Source organism: Parus major, chromosome 4 (genome assembly GCF_001522545.3).
Source record: "Parus major isolate Abel chromosome 4, Parus_major1.1, whole genome shotgun sequence".
In the NCBI taxonomy this organism is placed as follows: Eukaryota; Metazoa; Chordata; class Aves; order Passeriformes; family Paridae; genus Parus; species Parus major.
Window position 1 is genome coordinate 46,388,427 of NC_031771.1, and position 27,420 is coordinate 46,415,846.

The following is a 27,420-nucleotide window of genomic DNA, read 5'->3' on the forward strand; positions in this document are numbered from 1 at the left end:
GGGTTTGCGCGGACACCCCCGCCCGACCCTCCGCCGGGCGCGGCGCGGGCCGGGAGTAGCGGCCGAGCCCGGAGGGGGGGCTGCGGCGTAACTTGAAGCCTGTTGAAGTGCAGAAACGTCCGCGCCGCCGGGCGCCTCGCCGGCTGCCGGGGAAGGTGAAGTGGGAGAGCCGGAGCCTCTCTGCTCAGTATCAGGCAGCTCCCCTTTTATTCCAAACCAGAGAAACATCGGCTCGTCTTCTTATCAGCTGGTCTGAGTGTGGTTTTTCTGGTTATCGGGTGTAGTAGTGCGAAGTGGCACTTTTCTGTCGATTTTCTTTTTTTTTTTTTTTTTTTCCTTAAAGGATCTTAGTCTGATACTTTGAGCCGAAGAGGTTTAGTTTTCTCTCTTTAAAGAAGCTGGCAGTGGCGTGCAGACACCAGGATATGTGCTCCCAGGCTGCTCCCCGCGTTATGAACAGGGTGCAGCTGAAGTGGGAGAGGTGAAACGATGTTAATCTCGGGAAAAGGACAGTATCACACTGCTGTTAATGTATTAAAGATAGGATTCCTGCCGGGAGCTTTTCATGTATGCTCGAATATGTGATTCCTAGGGAATCAGTGGGGAAGGGGTAGATTTGCCTTGGAGACCACGAGATATGGTTATTTCTCTGCTGCTGTCGCTGTGCTGGGTTCCCCAGCTGTCCTGCCCTACGGCTCAGCCGCTGCCATCCATGGCAGTTCTGAGGCCTTGGCTAACCAGCACTGCGGTGTGAAAGTGGTGCAAGACCTACATCAAAAACTTTGGTTTCCTGACAAACACCTGTTCGCCTAGTCAAGTGTCTCTAGGTTTGCCTTTTAGATTGTAGACTGTTTGTGTTTTAATACTGTCTGAACATCTAGATTATGCAGACTGATAAGTCTTGAAAACCAACTCCAGTTTTTAGAGGCAAGGACATTTAACATTTGGGCCTTAAAAGCATTTTACATTAATGTTGTTAGTGTGCCTACTCGGGAAGGTGTGTATCTTTAGTGAGTATTATGTTGGTATTAGTATTTAGTATTAGTGAGTATTAGGTTATGCATTAAAAGTCTTTAAATGCTTAGCTGTTAGAGTGTTATCCACCTTTACTCATTTATGTTACATTCCAAAAGCAGACATAAGCTCAAAAAAATCAGAAGTGTGGGAGATCAGTTTTACTTTTTTATTTCTTCCTATATCCTAGATAATTTCATCCAGTTCCTGTGATTCAATGAGATGAAAGAAATCAGTCTTTGATTTTAAAAACTGACCCTGTCACTGACGGTGAGACTTGAAGTGGTAGAAGCAGTTTCCAAAATGAAATTAATTGTAATGGTAGCAGTCATTAGTTGTTTCACTTCTAACCACTGTTCTTTGCCCTGCCACTGTGGTGGGTGAGTCCAACATCTTTGGTTCTTTTTGCCTTCTGTAAAAGACAAGATTTACAATGTTTGCCTAACTCTTGAGTGGTACAGGGTTCTGGATTTTAAGTAATTTAAGACTGTTTTGTATACAGAGCTAAATAATGGCAGAGTTAGATTGGATGTGTTATTGGAAATTCCACACTGTGTTGTTACACATGCTTCTCAGACCAGCATGGATGTCCCTGACTTACTCAGGACCATAAGCCCCAAGGTCTGCTGTAAAACCGAGATGATGGTAGCAGCAGTTTTGTAGCTCTGGGTGGATCGTTTTTTAGCCTAGCTGGATATTATTTTGCTGATTATAGAAATAAATATAATAGACAAGGTTCTATGAAATTCTTTATATTGTGCACATTGTGATGATTTTGCAACACCTTACATAAACCCCAATCAAATCCATTAAGTTCCAAATCGCATGGCCCAGTTACATGAGCAATATTCTGCAGTCCATGTTCTTTTGTTATAAGGGAAAAATAAGAATAATCCAGTTGTTATTAAAGAGTGGTTTACACTTAAATAAATGAATTACATTTCAATAATTTTTAAACTCTTTTACCTGCTTTAAAAAAGTTGGTACTTGGTTTTGGAGAAAGTTAGTTAGTTTCTAACTGACTTCTGGTTTTGTTATTAACTTCTCATTTCCTACTTTCATATATTTAAACTTCAGAATAAGTGGTGTGTGAATGTTATTTGCATAACAGATGTGTAATAAAACTACATTTGTACATTTAGAATTTTCCTTCCTTGATATTATGGGTACTTGACATACATTCTTAAAGACCAAGTTTTGTCTTTGCTGAAGTTTGTCATACCAGAATTTGACCTAGCAACATCATGAGAGTTCACAGGGCCAGTACAATTAAAGTAGCAAGATCTTATCTTCTTATAAATGCATATGAATGGCAAAGTTGTACAGTGCCCTGACAATACCAAATATCAAATTCTTACTCTCTATGTTTTGTACATTTATCAGATTCTTCATCACAACAAGTACAAAAATGTTCTGGCAGATGCATTTATGCATATAAAGCTTGTCATCTGGCCATATTCTGCTTGGGACACAGCTCAGAGAGCCTGTGAACCTACTTAACTACATGTTTGAGGTGGAGCAGGAACGCATTCTTTTGGCTGGGCAGCAAATAATGTCACACTGTACCATCAGCTGCCTGTGCACAGATGTGTGAGGGCCTTCAGCACGGCATGTCAGTCACAGGGACTGAGTCTAGCATGTGCTGGATTTATGGGAGGAAATCTGAAAACTACATTTCAATTCAACAGGCCTGATTAACTTAAGTCATATATACAGCCCTGTTACTGCAAGATACCTACCTATGCATCTAGCTAGCTAGATTATTTGCTACCTTTGTACTCTCTTCTCTTGCACTAGTAAAGGTGAAATGGAAGGAGAGCAAGGGAATAAAATACAAACCAGAAAAAACCTACACACTCTGCATATTTGCATTTATATACCTGATACTACACTTAATGTTAAACATGCTGTCTGTCTGTCTTAACTTCCTGGGTAAGAGATTCAATTTACGACTGCATACAGATCCATCTAGTTGTTAATGAGGCACCTGATTCTGCAAAATGTTTCTTGGAAAATCCAAGTACTCCCAAACCCTCTGTAAGTACAGTGGAAGCTAAGAAAACCTCCTAAGGCTCTATCACAGAGTCTTTCAGTCCTTGTTCAGGAAAAAGGAATTATTTTCCCAGAAGAGCTCCTTCTGCTTGACTCATCAACAGCTAGCTTCCCTAGTTCCCAATGAGCCTCATTTGAAGTAAAACTCCTTAGCTCCTCATTATGAAGGAATACAGTCAGGGATACGAGAATAATCAGTGTGTGTTAGCTGTGTTAGTCTTCTGTTGAGAGAACAGTATAGTGGAGAAATATTCCTATCCTCTTCCCTATTCCCACCACCTATTCCACACTATTGGCTGAGGCTAGGGCAAGAAAAAGGTCTCTTAGAGATGATGGATAGGGCTTTTCATGAAAGATTTGAAGATGCTTGGGGGAGCAGCCCCTGGCATGATTGAGCGATTGTGCGTTTGCATTGTTGTTAATTGAACAGATATGCTTCAGAAGCTTTCCTTTAAGTGTCTAACTTGTATTTTTACAGATAATTGAAGAAATTAGTCACATTTGGGTGGGAACAGAATTACACTTGATAAAAGTTTTCCTCATTAAGATTAGTTCTGATTCTTCTGCAGCTTTGCATGCATTAAAAACCATGGCTCTCTGGAGCTAAATATACTTTCGTTCTTACTTCATAAAGCTTCTAGACAAATGTCAGGTCCAAACCACTGAGTGTTCTTCAGAAAAGAAAAATTTTTATCAGGAAAAAACCCAGAAAAGCTGGACAAAAATGTAGCACCAACCATTCACATTACATAAGCAGCTGCAATGCTCATTTACTTTATCTGTTGAATCTTTGTCAAATGCAGACCTCTCGTATCAGAGCTTTGGTCTTTTTTGTTCATATGTTCACATGTGTATGTTCATATATTTCCCATTAGTTAATCATAAAATCTTTATTTTTAGCAGAGCCATATTTTTAGACAATTTAATAAAATAACTTATGTCTTTTTCACACATTAAGAAGTTATTTAGGGGAAAAAACAGCTGTCTGAATGAAATGACATGAAGGTGTGAAGAAAAGTTTGGGTTAGCTCTTCAGTTGAACTAAATGAAGGGTGAAAGAAAGCTTCCTGGTATGAGCAGCCTTAGTTTAAAAAGAATTCCAGTGCAAGAGATTACAGTGTTGTTGGGGGTTCCTCACCCTGGTATCAAGATGAGACTGATCAGATGTGATCCATAATTAAGAACCCAAATTTGAAAATGCTAGGTAAACACTTTATCACAGAGAGCTCCGTGAAATGTAGAAATATTATATTTCTTATATAAAAGTGACATTTTTGAGCCATGGAGATTGTCAGACAGTTAAGCTTCAAATTTGTATGTAGAACAGAAATGTCTAAAGATACATTATTTTCTGTGTGAAAACAGTGGAGCCAAAGGTAAGATATGTATGTGTTGCAAACTAATCCTGATCTTGTGAAACAGTACCATAGATTTTTGTTGTGCCAGTTAATAAAATGGATTTAAAAATCTGTTGCTAGTAGGTGCAGAGGAGAGTTGTGTAATTTGCATTTACACTTTCCTTTGGATAATCTAAACTAGTCTATGAGTCTGCTGAATTAGATTGATGATATTCTCTGGTTAAAACTGGGTCATCTGTTAGCTAAACATATGTAAATAACCAAGTCCAGAAATCCTGTTAATTGCTAAGGATTCCCACTGGTGTAAATACTGATTTAAAAAATTTCTAATTGATAAGCTTCAAATTGTTTACTGCAGGTATGTAAGAAACCTGATTCAACTTCTATTTAAGTTGAAGACAGGCACCAGCTAGCTTCAGATAAAATGTGATCTGGCCTAAAGGGGTTAGGAGTAGGGCTGCCAGGGAATAGAGCTGCTTTCATCTGAAAATTGAAAATCCTGCTATCTTTCTCAGCATGCTGCTACCCTGTTAAATCTGTTTGCTCAGTGGCAAGTTATTAGAAACATATGTCATCCCTGGAGAAAAAAATAATGAAAGTATTCCAAAGAATTTCAGTATAACTTTGTGTTTGTATGTGATCAGAGTTACATTAAGGATTTAGTAAGGTATTTTGTAATGTAAACAATTGTACTCTTAATATACTAGTATAAAAAAGCTTCATAATTTGTGGTTTAGGGCTGCATTTGCTGCCTCAATATGGTGGGAAAAGTTCCATTTTTATTTGTTTTGAAACTATGTTTTTTGTAAAGCAGTGAATAAGAGACTTTTTTCACATTTAATTTTGCAAAGAGATAAAATTTCTAAAAATTTCTGAATGATTAACAGTTAAAGAAATCAAATTAATGAGTTACTGCAGGCCACCTGAGCTGCGGTAACTGCCTGGTTGCTCCTGGTTAGCTCAGGGCCACTCTGGCGTGTCTCATCGTAACCTTTTTCTTCTACAGACTGAGAAAAGTTGTGTTTCAATGGCCAAAACCAGCACAATAGGTTATATATTTTCTTACAGGAGCACACTTTTTTAGTACTTTTAAAAGTAAATTATTAGTTTTGTATTGTTAAGCCAAAAACATCTCTTGGGTGGGGTAATAAACTGCAAAGTCAGTTCCCTTTTCTAATTCCCTGGGAGGCTTGTGTGAGATCCTCACCGCTGCCATTTTCCATCTGCAAGAGTACTCTTCATTCTTGCTTCCCTGCAAAAGCAGCTCTGCCCCTTGGAAGGTGTGCTCCTCTTCCGTGTGTAGCCACTTGCTCAGAATATGGCTTGCCAAAGCAGCACAAGCCTTTGGCCCTGGTTGGCATGGCACAGCGTGGGTGTCCTTGCAGGGCTGGTGCAGAAGTGCTTCCAGCAGGGTTTTCAGGCTTAATATGTGTTGCTTCCTGCAGCAGTGTATCACTCGTACAGCTGCAGGAATGCTGAATTTGGGAGATTGGCAATTGTTTGGGAATGGGAAAAGGAATGTCAGCAAGCAGTGAGGCAGTCTGTAATGCTGGAGACACTAACCAAAAGCAGGAGAGTGACCTAATATGACCAGGTTTTCTATTTAGTATTGAAGTGGAAGAACCATGAAAGTCAGTGAGAACTCTTGCCTTACTGAAGACCACAGGAGACGGCTCCCAGTTTGCTCTGTAAACTGGTTGAAATACAATGTGTTACTAATTTTACAGAGGATAGCTCACCTTTTTGCATAAGCATATGTGAAATAGTTAATAGCCATTAGTTACAAAGTGCAGTAGGAATAACTTTGTTGTCCTAAAAGTTTCCTACACTAGAAGAAGCTGAAGCATTTACTTGACAGAAAGAAGGTATTATTCTTGGACACTGTTCTGTATCATTGACATCTTCTCTTAATTGGTTTTCATATTCTGAGAGCTTTCTTTCAGAAAAATGTCATAATTTTAACAAAAGGATGACCAAAGCTGACAGCTGGAGTTTGGTAATAATATTCTGTATCAAATATCAGTAAATTAATTCTAAAATAGCTGAACTGCTTTTTTGGTCCATGACTGTATGTGCATAATTAGCTCCTTTTCAAGCGTTGCCCAGAGGAAATGTTGAGCCACCTGCATGGGAGTAAATAAATAGCTTTTTTTAAAATCTTGGTGGATCTTATTTAGCTCCTTTAGGGAATTCAGTTTTGGTCACTGACATCAGCCTTATTGCCTTTAAAGCATGAAATCTCTTTGTTCTTACATACTGGGGGTCTGACCATGGAAGAGGAGGAGGGAAACAGTACTGAACAATACTCAAAAAGTACTGAGGAGTTTCAGTGTGTGCGTTCTTGTCCTCTGAGAGTTGTACTTGACACTGACAAGACTTAACTAGGTTGAAAGAAGAAGCATCTGTATAATCTTCTGTATTTCCCTTACATGCCATTCTGTGTTGAACTGATGCACCTCAGCATACCTGTAACCTTGGTTAGCCCAGCCAAAAAACAGTAAGTTTCCTTCCAGGTTCTTGTTAGATCCTGCCACTCTTTGAAGGGGTGTGAACTTTTTCACATACTTCAGTTTGAGAAGGGTTGTGATGCTTGGCTGTGAAAGGGCTTTGACCATAATTATAAGTAGCTGAAGTTTTTATGCTCTGATTCCTGCTTCTAGATTCCTGCTCAAGATGCTGGCACTGTTGGCAGATTGGCTCAGAAGAATATCCTGCCCCGCTCAGAGCAACTCCAAATGTCCACCTTTTCCAAATTTTCACCTTCAGGGTGAAAATGTTAGCAACCCAGCAATGCTCAGAATATTCTGGTGGTCACACAGTAGTGGAGTTGTGCTGTGAAGACAAGGGATATATCAGTGCTCTAGTAGTTGTGTAAGACCACCAGAAAAAAAACTCAGAGAGACCTTTACCACTTATTTCTCTGCTTCAAGTCTGTGCCCTGCTCAAAAGCTCCTTCTCTGATTTCAGATGTCACTGTAGTATCCTTCAGTGGCTGGTTGAACATTTCTTAGTTTCTTTGGCTTTGTCCTATTTTTAAGGAGTAGTTTTGTATTATGTTTGCATCTTTTAAGAAACACCAGATGAATGGCACTGGAAAATTAATTCATTGTTTACTTACGAGGTGATTTGTGGGACAGTAGCAAAGTTATCCAACTAGTATGTCTTGAGCAGGATGTGGCTGTGTGAGCATTTCTCTTGTGGAGCACCTATTGGGGTCTCTAGCTCCTACTTGACCAGTGTCAGTCAACTTGGTTGAATCCAACAAAAACTCCACCAGCTGCCTCCATCTGTGTGTGTGAGGGTAAGCACTGACTTTTCTGCGAGGAAGGGAATTGGCTTAGCTCAATCTACACTGAAGAGTTCATCTTAGATCTTGATAATTATCCTGAGAAAAAATAGTAATGCAAAAATAAACATTTGCCAACTCATTAGGCTACAGCTGGAAGTCCAGGGAGACATGCTGATGCTTTCAAGTACAAAACCAGCTACTCTCCTCCCACCCCCTGGAATTATAAGGAGAGTGGAGACGATTGCTTTATACTGTGAAAATGTTGGTATGCCTAGGAACCCACTTTGGAATCAGCCATCGAAATCATTGCAGCTCTTTTCCCTAGAAGAGCTAAATGGGGGATCTGAACTGGGACAATTAATTGAAAAAAGCTGTAATTGGAGCCACGCTTTGCTGTGGCAGCTCTCCTCTGGCAGGACCCACATTCATAACTTGCTGTTTTGCTTTTGCTGCCGAGTTAGCCAGTTGGTGTTCTTTTGTCCTGAAAATTCAGTTTCATTCCCAGGAGGAGGCCTGGTAGAAAAAAGATCATCAGTAGTTCTCTAGAGATCTGTGGTCATGTAGAACTACTAGATCCTGGTGCACTAAATCTGATGAGAGTCATAGTATTTGTTCCAGTAAAAATAGGGTGCAGCTGTGAGAGAGATGATGAGAGCTTCTCTTGGGTTATTAATAAAAGAGATTAAAAATCAACATTATAAAAAAGCCAAATATAATGTTGCCATGTTTCAAACTTTAGTTCTATGAGGGAATATTTACTTGAAGTATCTAAATTACAGTAATAGAGGAGAACGGATTCTTGGAATGTTTTAATTAGTATCAATTTGTATACAAGATTCTTCTTTACAGTAGCTATATTTAGCCTTGTTTGAACAGAGGAAGTTGCTTTGTAAAGGAAGTTTTCCTAGAAAACGTCAAGCTTATTTTTGCTAGTTTTATAACCCCAACAATTTAAAACTTTTTTTATAAAAAATGAAGACCACCTCCACTGGTTACTTATGCCAGGCCCTTGGCTTCTGGATTCATTTTGATTTAGTGTGGTATCTTTGTCTTTAGCACAGGTTCTGTTGGCTTAGAATCATCCCCTGTTAACTTCAGACAGAATAGCTTTTATTTATTTTAAAGTACTGCTTATTTTTCTCTTCAGTTTTCTTCCTGTTCTCACAGTTCCTTTTGTGAAGATTCTTCCATATTCAACTACTAATTCCTTGCACTGTCCTGTAGTTTTATCCAGTGTTTAGTTTGCCTTCCTTTGCTTTTTTATGGCTCTGCTACCATTTTTGCCTTGTTTCTTCTTTATACTGCTGTGGTGATAAGAAATGTGTAGTAGTAGCAATTTAACTAGAAATTTCACAAAGCTATGTGCTGGTAAGATCTGCCAGTCCTATGTACACATACATCTTTTTGGCTTTTTAAAGAGATAACCCCAAAATCCATGCATTATTTTCCTTGTCTATGCGTCCAGTCCAGTCTGAAGAAACATATGATGCAGAAATCAGTGGATAAAATTCCCTGCCCTAACTTATGAAGTTCAGCTGTACAACTGAAATAATGGGAAGTTAAATAATAGGCTCGTGATTTGGAAGTAGGTAGTTCATCAGAAGAATAAGAAAACACTTGGGGTTCTGTGTAAGGGTGGAAGGTACATGAAGTACAAATACTATAAAAAAGATGTAAATCAACAGGAAAAGGCATTATTTAATAAGTACGGAAAATTCTGAGTTTGGGATTTGCTGTTTTGGAATATTTTGGCTTCACCTGATTGGTCACCAGTAAACAGTGTTATCCTACTGCATATACTTTTATCTGTTATTTTACTATACAACCAGCAGATGTTTAGTTGGACTCTGTATGAATAGGCAGGGTTCAGTGGGTCCACTCCCTAGAAGAGGCAAGATTAGACACAGATTTTGGATTAACCAATTGTACCCAGAGGCATTTTGAAATGCCCAGTAATGAGTCAGCTGGGGTCCCAGTTGCTTGTTGAGTGCTCGCAGTATCTAGGGGGACAGAATGGCCAAGAAGGAGAAGAGATTCCTATAAAAGCAGTGATCAGGAATTTTAGGAGGAGCTTGTCATACCAGTGTCTTCCTGCTTGAAGCAAATTTTCACTCCCCTAGGGACAGAATGGCCAAGAAGGAGAAGAGATTCCTATAAAAGCAGTGATCAGGAATTTTAGGAGGAGCTTGTCATACCAGTGTCTTCCTGCTTGAAGCAAATTTTCACTCCCCTAGTTAATGGATACTATGGTCACACAGTCCCAGTGCCTGGTAGTTTCTCTGGGACAGGACTTGATGTCCAGGATTGTAAGGGTATTATGCTATATGAGGCCAATGTACAGGATGTTGTAGATTCTAGAAGAAAATATTTGGAGGTCACTTGGAGATGGGAAAGGTTATACAAAAGAACCAAACTTGGAGCATGCTGTGAATAGAATTACAAAAAGGGTCAGGTATTGTAAGAAGACACAGATACTAGTATGGCTTAAATGCTGTAAAAAGGCAAGGGAACACATAATTTTTAAGGAAACCTGTATAATTTAGTGCATAATGGATGAGTACAAGAGAGGGTTTTCACCTCTGACAGCAAGATAAAAATGAGCTTTTTATCTTTGGGGCAGTGAATCATGCATGCTTTGTGTATGACTTTTGCTATTTTAGCCCTTTATGATTTTTTAAAATGCCTGCAACAGGCACAGCAATTAATTTGCTCTTTTTTTCTGTAATTTTATTTTAAATTTGATACATACTTTCATTTGTTCTGCCACATTTCTCCCAAATTGATCTGGGAAGCAAAATTAACTTGATGACTTCTTAGAGGTATTTGACAATTGTGTTCCAAAGTATTGCAAAAGTTTGCTGAAAAACAGTAGCAAGGATCTGAATAGGATTTTTGTTTCTCTTTAAAGTAATGTGGGAAGATTCTGTTACTTGCCTGCTGTGCCATGAGGTATTTTTGCTCCCAAGGATTTTTTACCTTCAGTCTTGAGGAAAATAGCAATACAGTGAAAATAGTTCTTATTAGGGGACTCTTCAGACATTGTATTTATCATGTTTGTGGTAGTCTACATTACCTGGATCCAGGAAAGGAAAGAGTAAATGAGTGTTATGTTTTAATGCTGAAGATGCCTGGTTTAGTCTGTGATAAATCTGTAGTAACTCTGATTTATGTATCATATAAAGTGTTTCTTCAAACACTGGAGTGATAAATATTTTTACACAGTCTTTTGTACCAAGAAGTAGAAATGACCAATGTGTACACTTTGATCATCCTGCTAATCAGCATCATATTAGAATCACACTGGAGAGCATCTAGGACATGGAAAATGGGCAAAAATTCTTGTTTGCCTTCATGATAGAAAGGAATCAAGTTTTGGAATTATTACAGCAGAGCAAGGCAGAGTATAATTTCTGTCTCCAAGAGCTCACCAGCTGCATGCTATTTACTCAGGTGTTGCAGGATTGGGAAATAATATATAGTCATTGCAATAATTAAAAATACGGAACAGTCTCCAGGGACAACCCCCCCTCCACCCCCCCCAAGCCAGATTGTAGCCATAAAGATTGTGGGTTTGATAGTAGGATGTATAAAATATAGCACACTGCTGTAGGGCTGGGAGTGGGGAAGATAATAAAAGAAACAATTTACAATAGTTACTATAACTGAGAATACTATTTTTTAAATCATAAGAGACTAGAAATATTTTCCATATGGCTTCACTGACTACAATTTTAAATAGATACTCAAAAAGTAATGAGGGGCTTTTATTTCTGACTTAAATCATCAGAGACCATCCTCCACTTGATTCCTGAATTACAGTAATTCAAACTCTTGACCACAGTATTTTAATTTCAGCAGTTCTATTTATGATTACCTCTGTGGGCCTCTTTACACTGACATGTTCATATTGAGTCTCTGATGGTACATCATATTTGTCCATGTTTACTAATTCTCTCCTCTATTATGCTGTCTATCAGTTTGCTAGTCTGGAGGCCATAGATCTCTTCTCAGCTGTTATCATAGAGAGTTTTGGCGTATTTACTGACCATGTCTCCCAGCCCTTGGTAAAATCTCTGATTTAAACATTGTGCTAGCAGTAATATGGCCAACCCAAAATATGGTAATTTTGAGTTGAGTAAAAAGACACTGCTAGTCAGAGGACTTGCAGGTATTTCACATCATAGCCTTACCAATTGCTCTGATCCGACTAACTGATATAAACCAACTCTATCAACTCCAAGGAAAACAAGGAGATGATAAGATGATAAACAGAAAAACATACAGGAAAAAGTAAGTAAAAGAAAACTACAACATTTTCTTTCTTTATCCAAGTCAGGAAGAACAGAATAGAGCACATAGTTCAATTTTCTGTGATAGTTTGTATGTAGAATGACTGTATTTGCAAAAGGTGGGGAGCTTGTGTGACTCACAGCAAAGAGGTCAGAGCTGAGCAGAACAAGTTAGCTGCTGACGTGAGATCAGACAATTGCAAGTACCCGGAGGCAGGCAGGAAGCACACTGCAATTCTGGAACAGGATTTTGATACAAACAGGCTGCCTAAGGAGCCAAGAAATCCTGCTTTGTGGTATATAAAAATACTAGTCTATTATTCTTATGGTCACGAAATTCTAATAAACCTTAAGATCTGATTACAGAGTACTTGATGCATTTAAAGTGTGATGCAAATAACACAGTTAAGTCAAGAATATTTTAAAGAGAAATAAAGACATGAGGGTATCATTTTGCAAGTGAAAATCATCATATAGCATAGAATGTTTCTCTCTTCTTTATAACTGGGCAGGCATGTATAAAATCTCTGTTTCCTTCAGTTTTGGCAAAAAAATAATTGCACAAAGGAGAATTGTTTACCTGGATTATAAGCATTAAAATAACCCAATTTTAGCATCTTTTTTTAGGGGAAAACCTACTGCCTGTTCTCAAAATACATGGTCAATCTTTGTTTCTTTGCCAATGAAAGAGTTTGTTTTAGGCTTAGAGGAAAGAAAGGATGATTAGTTTCAGCATTATGTGAAGGTGGGAAAGCTTGTAAGAGGTCTTTTGTTCAAAGCTTGGATGACATTTTACTTGGTGTTATGTCCTTTGCTTTCTTTAACTCATTGAGGTTATTTGTCATGTACAGGTACCTTGGGGTAAATCCCTTCTAGCATACCTCCTCTTAAATCTATGATGTTGTATGGCAGATTTACTTTTCCCATTTATTCTTTAAACTTTTTCACTTGTATGCTCTATAGAGAATCTTAGCCTGGTTTCATCAGTGATGACTCTTATTTGATGTTTGGTTTTTGTGTAGTCCTCTATAATATAAACACTTGTCTGTTAATTGCTGTGACATTATTATGTGCTACTGACCCCTAAATTATTTCAAGTTACAATTAACTATTTTTTTGCAACTTCACTTGTTCAGATACCTTCTTGTGGATGTCAGCATTCTATCCAGAGAAGCTATTTTGCACTATTTAGTAAGCACTGCTTTTATCTCCTTATCCTAAGATAGTTTTAGAAAGGCTCCTCTGTCTGGTGTGGTATATTACTCAGGGAGACTGTGTAGTTAAAATTTTCTTCTATTGCTATCATGTGGTTCTAAATGGTTCTGAAATAATATCATTAAAGTAAGTGTAGTAACCTTACAACAATTCTCAAAAAGAGTTATTAGATCATCTGCTCTGATCTCCTATATATTGGAGGACATTATATCTGAACTTGGGTGCTTCTGTACTTTACTCAGTGTCGGGGTTAGGTTTCTTCCCTTTTGTTCCTTTTTACTTATAGAATTTTTGCCCAAAGTTGCTAGGAAACACTAACAACTGGGTGCTTAAGAAATAAAAAAGAAATGGCCAAGCTCAGGGGAGAAAGACATCTGGTTGTATTTCTCTTATCTGGGAGTTTCTCTCCGAGGGCAGAGAGACCGGGAGAATTGGGCAAGTAAAGAACAAGGCTGGGGCGGCTGCTGTCTCTCTCTCTCTCTCGGAGCTGCTGCTTGGGGAAGGGAATTCCCCGCTGCCGGCGGAGCCCAGCCCAAAGCTGCTGCTTCTGCCATGGGGTGAGCCTCTGCTCGTGAGGGCAGCCACTGAACTGAGACCTTATTAACACCTACCTCACTAAAAGAGGGACTTTTCACCATCTGCTCGGCTGCCCGGGATCCTGAGCTCGCCTCTCCCTGCCCTGCTGGGAGCCGGGCTGCCGCTGCCTCGCCCCCGCCACATCTTCGGCGCTGCTCCGAGCTGTCGCTGCACTGTAGCCCCGCACGCCCTGCCTGCCGAGACACCTTGCCGGCCCTGCTTGCTGCTCCCGAGAGTCCTGCAGGGGCCCGGGATCGATGTCCCAGGGGGGTTTGTGCAGCAAAGCCTCTCTCCCATCCCTTCCCGTCCCGGCCGAGCCCCCATTACCGCGTGTGGGCCGAGCCCGCGCCACAGCGCCCCCTGCCGGCGCGGGGGAATCCCCGCCCCTGCCCTGTCCGGCCGGGAGCCACCAGCGCCCCTGCCGGCCGTGCCCGGAACTGCACGAGGGGAAATGCCTGCGGCCGGGAATGGTCACCGGGTCCTGTTCTGTTTGGGGCTAATGCCAGAGCTGTTGTTGCTGTTTATTTGCTTTATTGTGCATACTAGTAAAGATCTGTTATTCCTATTCCCATATCTTTGCCTGAGAGCCCCTTAATATCAAAATCATAATAATTTGGAGGGAAGGGCTTTACATTTTCCATTCCAAGGGAGTCTTCTGCCTTCCTTAGCAGACACCTGTCTTTGAAACCAAGACATTCAGTAATCTGTATTTTACTGAAGCATATCTGAATTCAGTGAGTGGTAGGAAATCTACTGTTTCTTGGGCAGTTTGTTGCATTGATCAGTTACCCTGCTGGTAAAAATGTATGTCTTGTTTTTCTTTTCTATCTGGTTAATTACAGCTTCCAGTTACTGGTTCTTAATTACCTCTTCATTGAAGACTTCAATACTTGGGCCTGGTTTTCTTTTCAAAGATACTTGTATGCTACATAATCAAGTCATCTCCCAGTCATCTTCTCACTACATAGCCAGATTATGCTTTCTTAATATCTAGGAAAAAAAAAATTCCTCCATCACTTCAACTTTCTTCCTTCCTTTTTCAGTTTAATTTTTAAAAAGTGGAGTCCCTAGCAGGTTAAGGGCATTGATGTTCAAACTCCATAATTAAGACAAATATCTCTTTCTTTTACTCTCTGGCTCTCTCCACCATGGTGAAGTTTTATTCAGAAGAATAGTAGGCATTAACAAAGGAAGGACTTCTGAAATGCATTTGCTTTTTTTTTCCCCCCAAGAGGGTAGAATGGTAGCAGTCTTATATTCTGTTGAATGAAGATGTCTTACAGACGAATAGGTGGTTCTTCTTTCTTCTAGTGACACTGAAACACAAATGCTCAGGAGGTACTTGTTTTAGGAATTGAGAGGTTGTATCTGCTCTGCACTGCTGCATTTGTTAAGTTTTCCAGTTTTGTCATCTTAGAGCCTGAGTGCATGCAAAAGTAATGCATTCTGAATGTAGCTTTTCCTAAGTATGGTTTTGCAGAGCTACCTAATATGTCCAAAGAGAGAAATCAATTCCAGATTTGACCACAAGGATAGAAATGCCTTGCAGTCTGCTGCATGGTTTGACCCTCAATTAAATCAATGAAAAGTTATTGGTAAATAGTGAACATACATTTGAAAACACCTGACATGTCTGGTATAAGTGGTTTTAGCAGGTGAATAATCTAGAATTTATTTCCTACTATGTCCATTACAGTTTCTTGGAGCATTCTGTATTGCTAAGTGATTAACCTACTTCTTTGATCTAAAATTAGTGTGCATAGCTCCATTTTTAGTGTTTCTAAGTACATTCACTTTTGTACCCCTGCTGCTTGCTTTCATTATACAACAAAGATGATTGTTTCCTTTAGCAAAAAACTTACTGAGTTTTAAATTATTTTCCTGTACGTTGACCTGGAGGGAGAATGCCAGCAGTTTATTAGGGTTTAGGAGTACAAGTTCCCCATACCTTTTAGTTTATGCATGTACACTTAAGAGTCCCACTGTGCAGATGAGAGACAAGAATTTAATCTTTGTGCTTCATGTTTGTTATGATGTATTTCATTTTGGTATGTGAGAAAACCCAGGGGAGACACACACAGTCTTGCAAAAACAATTCGTGTGACACTGTTTTCAGCAACATCGAAATGCAGCTACACATACCAGACTTCTTCATTCATACTGCCAAAGGAATAATAGGATTACCCTGCTTTGTTTTGCTTTTTCACCCTGGCATTAAATGAACTGAAACTTGATGTGTGAGTTTCTGGAAAATAAGGTCAGTTGAAAAAGAGTTCATTGTCCTTTCATTCTTGTTCTTTTTAGGTGTTCACAAACAAGTTCAGGTTTATCCAGAGAGCCATGGCAGAAGGTGGATTTGATCCCTGTGAATGCATTTGCTCGCATGAACATGCAATGAGAAGACTGATTAATCTGGTAAGGATAACATGAGGATATTTGGAGGGGTGTTTATTCAGACATTACCTCAGCTCTTGCAGATTTACTTGGCCTTAGTTAGTGGTGCTTTTGATTCTGTTTATTCAGTAGCATGTACAGTTAGAATGTGTGTATCCAACTTTCTGATGAGCTTTTGAATAGTCATTACAAATTACAGCTTTCTGTTTATTCCCCAGAGCTGCATTTTGACAGCATTGACACTGTTTCTGTGGAAGTATTTTTTTATATACCTTTTTTCCAGTCTGCATAAAACCAAAGAAACTACCCAGCAAAGTCTTTGTGGTCAAGGTAGTTCCACACATATGAAGTTGCACATACTCATATGGCAAAATAATGATGTCTAAATTTTTAAAATTACTCTCTAAAAAGTTCTGAAGTTGAGAATCCAGTGATTCTGAGTTTTGAATTCTGTTTCTTGTGATGTCACTGATAGGTTGAGCAACTTCAAGCAAGTTATGTACATTGCCCTGACTGGGACCTGTTAAATAGCTATGTTTCTTTCTGTATTGAACTTAGTTCAATGTTTATTGAAAAAATAAGCTACAAAGTGCTTATTTTTTTTTTCTAAGTATATATTTTTAAAAATAACATTAAGAATTATGAACTGTGAGGAATTAGGGAAACTTGATTAGAACTCTAATAACTCTAATTTGGTTAAATCTTTTTACGATTACACTATATATCAACTTCATTTGATGTTCTTCCCCTTGTTGATTTTCATATAGTTGTTTTTATCCCATTTTCTTTCTTAGGGCCTAAATTAATATCATTTTAAGTGACTGAGTACATCAACTGTTCAAGGCAGTTACGTGTTATTGTTATGAAGAATCTCTCTAGGATCAGGCCCTTCTTCAGGAGTTTTTTTAACAGTGTTTTAGAAAGGTGCTACTGACAAAAAGGCACAGAAAATTGAGGCTTCTGTGGAGAATAGTTGTACTTTCTGTGGAGCCTTTACATCAGCCTTAGGCATCCTAGCTCATGCTGTCCAGTTAGAGGCACAATTTCAAAATCTTCTGAGCTCTCCCTGCTGCCCTTATATGAATGTTTGTACGTATGTTTTTTCCCAAGAAGGATTTCCTTTTTGTCCTCAACATGATGTTTGTGCCATATCCCACAGCTGTGTTGATTCTGAACCCTGAGATTTCTGAACACATGCTAAAGTGGTGAGAAAGGAACCCCCAGTACCAAGTTCAGAAGTTGGCAGAAAGGAGGGTGCATGTTGGCTTTTCCTCAGGCTTGTCAGATGCAAATCTGAACCAGCACTGTTCAGAATCTTGACCCCATTCAGCATTTTTTTATCTTTCCATTTTTTGCTAGAAGATACTGACAGGCAATGGCACTGGTCAGCCAGTTCCCTCTGTTGTGGCTGGAGGAGTCTAGTTATGAACAATGTGAGTTGTGTCCAAAGTTAGAAGAAATGCCACAAATGCCTGTGAGATTTTGTTCCTGGGCTGCTCCATGCAGTGTGAGGTTAGTAAAAATAGATCATTTGGAGGAACACTAGTTCCTGTGTTATGAATGTGAACAGAGCACAGAAGAGGTGCATGCTTCTGGGCAGTCACCCAAGAGCAGTCTAACAATGTTCTGTGTAGCTGCAGGAATGGAGCTTATTGCTCAGTATCCACCTTCCAAAAAGATCATACCAATTAGCACTTGAAACTGTGAGGAGTTCCAGGGAATTTCCAGATTTCATCTCTACTAAAAAGCAATGCAGATGCTCCTAAATATTTATAAGGCCAAATCACTAGCTAGGATAATTTAGCAGAATCTAGAAAAGAAAAGTCTCAGAAGTCTCAGTCAGCAGCCAGACTATCCTCAAGTAACCTGTTAGATGATCTCAGCAGGAGACTTGCTAAGCCATTTTTGCATCTGTAACTTTTATGCTTCAGTAAGAGTTTGCCTTCTAAGTTGCTGTTTTGTCACTCAGCCTTACACAACATAAACAGAAGTTTTACTATTTGTGCTAGAAAGAACATAAGGACGTTGGTTCTCAAAATTGCTGAACCGTACAAGTCTCAATGGAGACTGGGTGCACACTGCCTCTAAAAGTTGGATCCTCAAAACCCTAACTTCAAAATCATTGTGATAAACAAAGCTAAGTGATCTGTTCAGACTGTGTGAGAAAAAGATATCCAAATATTCTGTGTACCCAGAATGGTTCCCCATATGTATTTATTTGTTGATTCTTTTTTACCTAGATAGGTATAAAACACCAGAATACATTTGAATGGTGTTATAGCTGGCAGGATTCAACAGGATTTTGGAGCAAATTGTATAACAAGGTGTTTGCAATTGTCTCCAGCTGAGCATTGTAAATGCAGGAGTTCAGAGATGAGATTTAACAGAATCAAATTTAACAGAATTATAATGTAATATAGGAAATGCCCAAGTATGAAAATGTTACTTTTAGGATCTTTCAATCCAGTAATGACATTGTGCAAAACCCCTATGATTGACTGTAGACTTCTTAAATTTGCATTTGAATTAAAGAAACTAATTTTTACAGACTAATTTGTTTATACCTATCTAAACCAACACTGATAAGAATTCCAACACTGATAAGAACTAGGGATTCTGATAATGAACAAGTTATTATATATTCAGTCATGACTATTATGTGTAGAGCTGGATTTCTGTTAGAATTAACTGTTCAGGAGATCTGAATGACACTGATATTCCAAAATCAGAAAGAGGTCAAAAAGTCTGCCTCTAGAACCTGAAGTTCTTGTTTTAATTTCCAATATGATAATTTTAACTTGTAGTTTAATTGGTATATTTACTTCAAAACTCATAGAAAACATATGTGCCATTCAGAGTTTAATTTGTGGTTGAATACATTACTTTGGGGGTTTTATATAGCATATAGTTTAAATCTCTATTTGAAATGCAGACTTCAGTTCATCTTATAGTACAATTAATGCTTATACAATGAAAAAAACAAAAGCTAGCATAATTTAAACTCTTTTTCCTCTCTGTTGTTAGCAACACCACAGAAATTACAAGCAGGAAAGCTGTTAAAAAGTCTACCTCTTCCTTAATTATGTGGCTTGGTTATTTATCTGTCTTTCATTTTCCTTGACTAAAGCAGGGCTTTGTGTTTTGCTGGGTTTTTTTCTTCTTAATTCATAATACCATGAACATTTTATAGTCAATCAACTGTGTATCTCTAATATGCATAATATTTTAAAAGATATTTTGCTGCTTATTAGGTTAACTTGGAGTTATTCATACAGAGACTTCTTGCAACCTATATTTGCTTAAGTGGCTTTGAATTATTTTATGCTGAAATGTTCTATCATTTTCCTGAAGTGGATTTTTCAGGATTCTCCTTGGAGTCAAAATATGAACATTTCACATGCATACATTTCTGCATTATGATCTCCAAATATTCTTAGGAAACATTAGAAATATAAAATTTTTGGCTGTGGCTTCATAAATATATTTTCTAGTATGTAATACCCATGGCACCATCTGTTATGACTTGATGGTATTGTGAAATAACAATAGGGCTATTGTACATTGGGTTCACTATTTACTCTATGGATATAGCAGTAAATTGGGAACTTCCGTAAGAGGAAGTAAGCATAGAAGAAAAATGTCACAAGACTTTTCATGCTCTGCAGATGCACAAGACTTGTCAAAAGACAATGACAGGTTTGTTAGCTTGTATGATTTTATCTCCTGTTTAGTCTCCTCCATCTGCAAAACTTATTTTGACAAGAAGAGCTAAAGTTCAAGAACGAGGAACAACAAATGACAGCAAGTGGTTTTCTTAGGGGGAAATCTGTCAGACAAGGGGATAGTTGTTGAAAGAATCATGATGGAGGACTTTCTGTGTACCCAGTGGAAATGGTTCCTGTCTTAGTTTTGGCAAAACCCTAGATAAGAATGATGTATTTAAACCTTTTTATTTTATCTTTTTTCACTTCTTTTGTAATAAGTACAAAAAGTCTGATTCCCTTATATTACTCCTCTGGGTATCAATGCTCTCTGAGTGGGCATGGCTGATTTTGGCCCAAGGGTCAATTCAAGTTTGAAAACTAGACTGAAAACAGTTTATATGATGGTGAGAAATAATCATACATAGAGCACCTTCCATGAAGACTGAAACCTGCTTTTGACTGTTTAGAGTGGCCATAAATGTCCAAGCAAACCAGTAACACACATGACTTCGTGTCAAGTAAACATCCTTTTTCTCTCTCCTTCTGGTATAGTATTATTTGCTTTACAAAAACTGTCTTCAGAATTCTCTCATACTAGGTTTTACAAAAATATGCAGTATGCTTTTTGACCCAAAACATTTTTAATTTTATAATGTAAAAGGACCCATTTTGATAAACTGCTACAGTTCTACTTACAAACTGCTGTGGGAATTACAACCTTGTGTTTTGTCCTTCAGCAGCTAATTGCAGAGTAATGGTCCATGCTTAGTTATGTTGCTATATCAAAACTTCAGGGGATACAGAACAAATCATTCTTTATTTTAATCTCTCTTGTGTTTTGATTTGTCACTAGATTTTTATAGGAAGAGTTGCAAATTCTCAAACTATTTCAGCATAAATGTTTCAAACACTCTTTTGGCAATCAAGTTTCCGCATAATTCTCTTGACCAGGTCATTTTAGAGTTTTACTGTTTCAAACTGGCACAGTCTGAAATAGTATCCAGCATAGCCACAAGTCTTGGCTGAAGGAGACTTTGTGTAAACAGCACAAAATAAACACAGATGACTAAAATAGATATGTGCTGAAAATGGTTGAAAAGCTCTCAAGATGTTAGCACAGCTAAGCCCAGGTTAAATAGTCAGCACAAGTGGCTTTCCCTATTGATGCGGGCTTTTACTGAAAGCACACCAGAGCTATATTAAATACAATTTTATAATTTAAAATGTCCTTTAAATATGAAGGTTGCCCTGGAGACTTCTTACAGATATTTCATAGTGTTTGCCTTCTATTTTTTTTTTATATAGCAGGTGCTACTTCTGGTCTATAGTTTTTAGCCAAACATCCCAAGAGCAGGAAACTGCATTTTGCTCTTGACTTGGCCTTTTGTCCTCTGCATTCAAGCTGATTCAAAGAAGGCCTTTCCCAACAGCTGAACTTGAGGTTGTTCATTTGGATAGGGGAGCTGTCATTCTTCAGAGGTGCAGAGGAAAAGACTTGATGCACCTGCTTAGACACCAGCCCAAAAAAATAAGACACAGGGTTGGAGTGGCAGAGGGTAGGACTGTTCCTGAGTGCACATGCTCCACTGACTTCCATTTTCTGCCTTTCACTGAGCGCTTAAGGTACTGGTGTTGCACAGGCTAAGGCCATAAAACTGTATTACAGAATTAATGTACTGCCAGTGCATGTCATAACCTAGAATCTAATTCCACATCAAACAGTGCAAATGGAGACTATTTTCTAGACATGTTAAAAAAGAAAAAAACTATGAAAAGTGGTGTCCACTTGAGTCTATAAGGGGTTAAGAATCAGAACTTTTCGAACATGCCTGTCATTCTTTACATTTCCCATTCCTGAGCTTTGTAGTATGCTTGAAACTGCTCCTTAACCAATATATATTTAAAAAAAAAAAAAGAAAAATCTCAGTCACATCTCATGATCATCTCAAGGCATGCATAGTGTATTGCAAGCAGTGCAAAAAATCATGCATTGAAAATTCTTTCAGCTTGATATTCCAGAAATAATTAATAGTTATAACCTGTAGTATGAATGGCTGAACTCTGATGATCAGAAATGTGTTACGGCCATCTCTTTTGAGGAAAAAGGAGAAAATTGTCCTTTTTCTTTCAGGCCTCATGGAATCGACACTTAGAGCAAACTGTAGTTATCTTTTGGAACTGCAAGTTCTAAGCCTTTTTCCTCAAGGCAGTCTACGTGAGAGTACACTTTTCTTTTGCTAAAATGAATAATTTTGCAGAAGATACTCAACTGTTTGGTCAAAAAGCCTATACATATTTTGTTTTTACGTTTTAGATATGTTTGCAAATGTCCTGTGGGGAAATATGTATGTTATTTGTGCACATTTTCAGATGCCTCTATTTAATATTCTGCCTCGTGTTTGTTGTCTAGTATTTCACATAGTCAGAGATGCTGTGAGCTCCTTGTCATGATCTTGATCATCACCATTTCATCATCTTTTCACTGCTAATTTATTCTGCTTTGCATTCAGTAAAAGGAGGATGTAATTGATATCATAGGTCAGCAAAATTATAAAATAATTATAAGTAAATCAGGCAATTGTAGGAAAGTGAGTGAAATGTGAAAAAGGAGGATCTATATGACACCAAGGTAAACAGCAATCCCAAAACAAATGAAAAAATGAAGAGAAGACTGTGTTCATGTCCAGATCAGGGCTCCACATTGCAGTGATCCCTGGGACTTCTGATGCATCTTCCTCCATAAAATGTTGTGTCTTTCAAAATGAAAGTTAATGTTCTCCTTCTGTCATAACTGGCTGATGATTCTTGGTCTTAAAAGTTATTTTGTAATCTAGGAATATTATTTTGAAATGTAGTAACCATACTTCTCTCTCACTTGCAATTTGAGAGAAAACTACTTGCCACCTCACAGGACCAGGTTCTATATTTTTATTGAAGACTGTTATTCTGTCCTTGTATGAACAATAATTTATTCCAATTCTGCATATACACTTAAAAGATGAAGGAGTGTGGAAAGCAGAGTTCACAAAGTTTTTCCTTGTTTGTTTGTCTAAGAGAAGCTAGCGTAGTTTGAGACAATTAAATTCCATCAGTATGCCATTCTTTTCCTCTTGCTTCTCTTTGCCAGCTTGTAGTAGAATTGTGCATGTGTCATTTTTTGCATCTTTAAATGTGAACTCTTACAGATAATGCTGCAATTCAATTGCAACCTGGCTTGTATGCAGGACTGGCATATCCTACCATAGCAATTTATTTATCATGTTGTTTACTAGATCTTTTATATAGTTAGGAAAGAATAGATGTGGCTGTCAACAAGCTTAAACAATGATTTCATTACACAGAAGCATGAGTGCAGTCAGGAGTATGCCACTGTATTGTCATCTTCTGGCATTGTTGGAGAGCAAAAGCAGAGCTTCTAGCTAACCTAAATAGCAAAAAAGTATTTTCACAAGGGATGATACTTTGCCCTCAAAGTATTTTATCAAATAAAATTTTCTATCAACAATCTTTATGATTCCATTTTAAATTTACTTGTGTTCATGGAATAAGTGACCATATCAAGTTATTTGTCCTTGCTTTCTTACTTAACTGTTGTTTTCATTCCCACCATTATCCATTTTTTCTCTGTTATCTTTGTACCTGTTTCATCTATTTCTTTCACACATCTCTCTGGGCTTTTATCCATCACAATTTCTTGTATGGAGGTCTTTTCCTGACCTGTCTCATGAACTTAATAATTTTTCATTTTTGTCTTTTCTGAGGACTTATTTCTGCTTTGAACAGACTCAAAAGTTATTCTAAAATGTAGTTATTTTATTTATCCCTATATATTCACCTCATCTGCAATTCACACTAGAGTGCACTGATAGTTGCACTTTGTTCCTGCCATTGGTCCTGTTCTTGTTTAGTTACCTCTTTAAGTACACCGTTTCTGGAGTTGGAAGGTGCTTTTGGACAGGGATTATGCTGCTCTTTCTCCTGAAAAATTACAAACTGGTGAGCTGTCTGATCATTGGTATCTTTCTGATATTTGTATGCTCTGTCCTTTTTTTTTTTAACTCTTAAATAATACATTTAACTGTCAAGACAAAAAGTGTTCACACTGGATCAATATCACCGTCAGCTTTTTGCAATCCAGAACCGGTCCAGCTGGGCAGCATGGTGATAATAACAGGATGGGTTCGATGGATTTTCATGTTCACAGAGAGACCTTGTGGTCCAAGGGCTGCAATCCAAAGACCCTGGGTGTGGTGGGCTTCACAATACATAGGGTTACCTGAGGGGCAGGTATCCAGTCGTGACCAGAGGACAGGGGTTTTTGACCTTATGAGTCTAAGATAGGATAACTCCATCAGCATCTCCCCAGCACCCTGACTCCCAAGGCTTCAGGTTTATTCCCTTCATGTTAGGAACTCCATCCAGGGAGTTCCATCTTTCCCATCTAATTAGGTTCCCCCAGATAGAAACCCTGAATCTTTTTTCAGGCAGTATGCTATTAACTTTAATTTTGAAAAAGAAATTGTACTAGCAGAGATTGCAGGATCAGTCCCAGAGATTGTAAGACTATTGAACTCTGGCATAGCAAACTCTGAAAACTCACCTGAAGAGTTTCACTAAACTCCTCTGAAGAGGAAGCAGAGGATTGAAGCAAGAATGACTTACTGACAGGTAACATGAGGTAGATAAAGTGTGCATTTCCTTCTCCACAGCAGCTATCTGTGATGAGCAGTGCAAACTAACTTCACTTCTTTCAAGGAAGACTGAAATTGTCCTGGTGGCTGAGGTCCCTGTGTTAGAAAAACAAGTTCTCTGCTTAGCTAGATGAAGCTGTTTTCACTGGGCTTACTATTTCACTTGGACTTCAGTGATTTTGTGGAGCAGCAGTAAAAGTTCACACCCTGTTTTCACCACACAAAGAACACATGAAAAAAATGTACACCTGAAAAAAAACCCAAAAAACAAACAAACTTTACTTAACGTGATGACTTCACAAAAGAATTTTCAGAAGCTAATAGCAGTGTCCCTTTACTGTGGCTGTTCACTTTTTGTTCACGACTGGGAATTGTAAAAAGTGGGGACTCTCATTGCTAAAAGCTGTGCAGACTTCTACCATAACATGGCCTCTGTTTAAAGAGGAGCAGCAGGACACAGGTTTCAGGTGTGCCTGATGGGTGGATGCTGTTGATCCACAAGATGGCATGTTAAAACTGTCCTTGTCTCAAAGGAGCAGGATCTAAACACTGCAGTGTTAGTGTGAACTGGAGCTAAAAGCTGTATATTTTGGAAAAGGAAAAGAAAGGAAGAACAATTTCAAATTGGAACTAGGAGCTATTTGAAATGTGCCCTTTTTATTTTTGCAATGCAAAATTTGAGTGTCATGGGGATAAGAGTGAGGAAGAGCCCTTTAACCACTGGAAGTAACTTGGTTTCTTCTTTTTCTTGGTGTTGTGTTGAGTTTACATTCACAATATGTCACTAAGTGGGTACTAATTTTCTGTGATTCAGACACTACTGCCTCTTCCAGGAACTTATCAGGGGTTTCATAGAAACCAAATTCTCCTATTGACCAGAGTTCTTGTGGTTTGGGGATTATTAATTTAAATTACTTTAACTTGGGCTATTCAAGATTTTAAATGTACTTGGAAGAAATGGAAGTTCACCGTTGTATTTTAAATAATAGACATTTGTAATAAGTATTTTTACTTTCATTTTCTTTTTATTTTTATTTAGTTTGTACTGTACTAAAACTGCAAATTTTTAACTCTCTTCTAGCTTTCATGCTATTTACAATTTGTGTTTATTTCATTTTGAACAAAAAAAATAAAGTAGTTAATTGTTTGATTCGCACAAAGCAATTTATTTATTTTATTTATTTATTATAAATTTGAATGACAAACTGCACAGAGAATGTTAAAATTCAGATATAATCCTTTTTATTTAAATGGAATAAAAGAGTATAAATACTTACTTTTGTAACATTTTTTACTCTCTTCTTTTGTTGAATATGCCCTGATGTTTCACTTGCCTTAAATTTGTGTTCTTCTTAAGGGTCTATTTTCGAATATATGGAAAAAGATGAAAAGGCTGTTGCTGACTTTAGTACATGTTAGATCAGACAGTCAGCTATTAATCTTTCACTAAATTCACACTTTCACCCGCACAAGTGTGGCAAGGATCTCTGAAGTATTAATAAAATCAAAATCATTGTTAATAACATTGTCTTTATGTATCTAGGAGTTAACATATTTGAAGAATTACTTCTCTGTTCAAATTTTTCTCATCAGCTCTGTAGTGTTCCCAGCCTGAAAAACATTGAGTGTATTTGAAGTCTTTTTGAGGGTTTTGTTGAGAACAGAAGTCTGATTCAACTTTTTACAATTATTCCACAAACTGTCATCCAGACTTCCCCTCAACATTGGATTAGAAAAATCTTAATACAAAGGACTATTTATTTCCAGTCCCTGATAACTGCTCTTTTTTCAATTGCCTTACTATTGAAATGTTGCGCATTTAGTTTTTCCCAACAGTTGCTGCGTTCCTTAAAGGATGTCATTGTCAAAAGAGAGCTAATTGATTTTTATTTCAGCAAAAGGCATTACCTTTCCCAGCCATTCAGTTTATGCAAGTGTTTCCTATATGTGCCAGAATAATTTCTTGTCTTTTGACTAAAGGAGTGACAACAAAGAATCAGATTCATATTGGGTTACACAGTAAGGGACCTTACTTGTTGACCTGAGTGAATTAAGAAAAAACTCTTTTTACTGCTGCTTGTTTTTCATGATCTGCTGTTTTTCATCCCACAATGACAATATGCAGCCTCTCTGTAAGCATAAGCAGCTGAGCTGTTAAAAACAGATCTGTTACCTGGCTCAGAGAACCATCCTAGAGCTTTAAAAAAGTTGTATTTGGACAGAGTGTGACACTTAGAACGGGAGATAACTGATACTGTGGCTAGAACACCACCAGGCAGTGTTCTGTATCCAGGCAAACTAGATAAGCTGTATGAGGACTTGCCATTATGGGGACAGAGTGGGATAATGAGATGCTTGTACAATGTTTCTGATCATATATCTGTTGCCCATTTTAATTCTGGTCATCCTTCTGTGTTCAGTATCTCTAAATGGTGTTCTAAGTAGGGATTATAAATTAAGCCCCTCTCAGAATTAAACTCTTACACAAACAGAAGATAATTATGTTGCTGAATTCTTTAAAATATAGGTATAGGAATATCCAGTTTTCCCAGTTCAGAAATATTTCAAATATTTCAGCTAGCTACTATTGCTAAGATAAAACTTTCCCTTTGTAAATTACTTCGAAAGTTTTAAAATAAAATGAGCTTTTACATAAGAAGGGCTGGAAATATGCATAGTTTGATAGATTTTTTTTTTCCTTTAGTAAGAAAGTATTCTGCCTGAATTTCCCTTGACGCTGTTTTTAACTATAGAAATAGATGAAAGGTTAAATCCAGCCTTCCAAATTCCTTCCTAAGAGACTTCTTTGTAGTCTCAGTAAATTTGCTGGTAGATCTT

General features: G+C 38.0%; 1 protein-coding gene across 1 annotated transcript in view; it reads left to right on the forward strand.

The window, feature by feature from the left end:
* SMIM14 (small integral membrane protein 14) overlaps window positions 1-27,420 on the forward strand; it is a 52,345-nt gene that overhangs the window by 11,558 nt on the left and 13,367 nt on the right. The window contains exon 2 of the mRNA XM_015624183.3: window positions 16,098-16,208. Within this exon, the coding sequence (XP_015479669.1) occupies window positions 16,134-16,208 (75 nt within the window). The 5' untranslated portion in view covers window positions 16,098-16,133. The remainder of the gene's footprint in view (window positions 1-16,097; window positions 16,209-27,420) is intronic.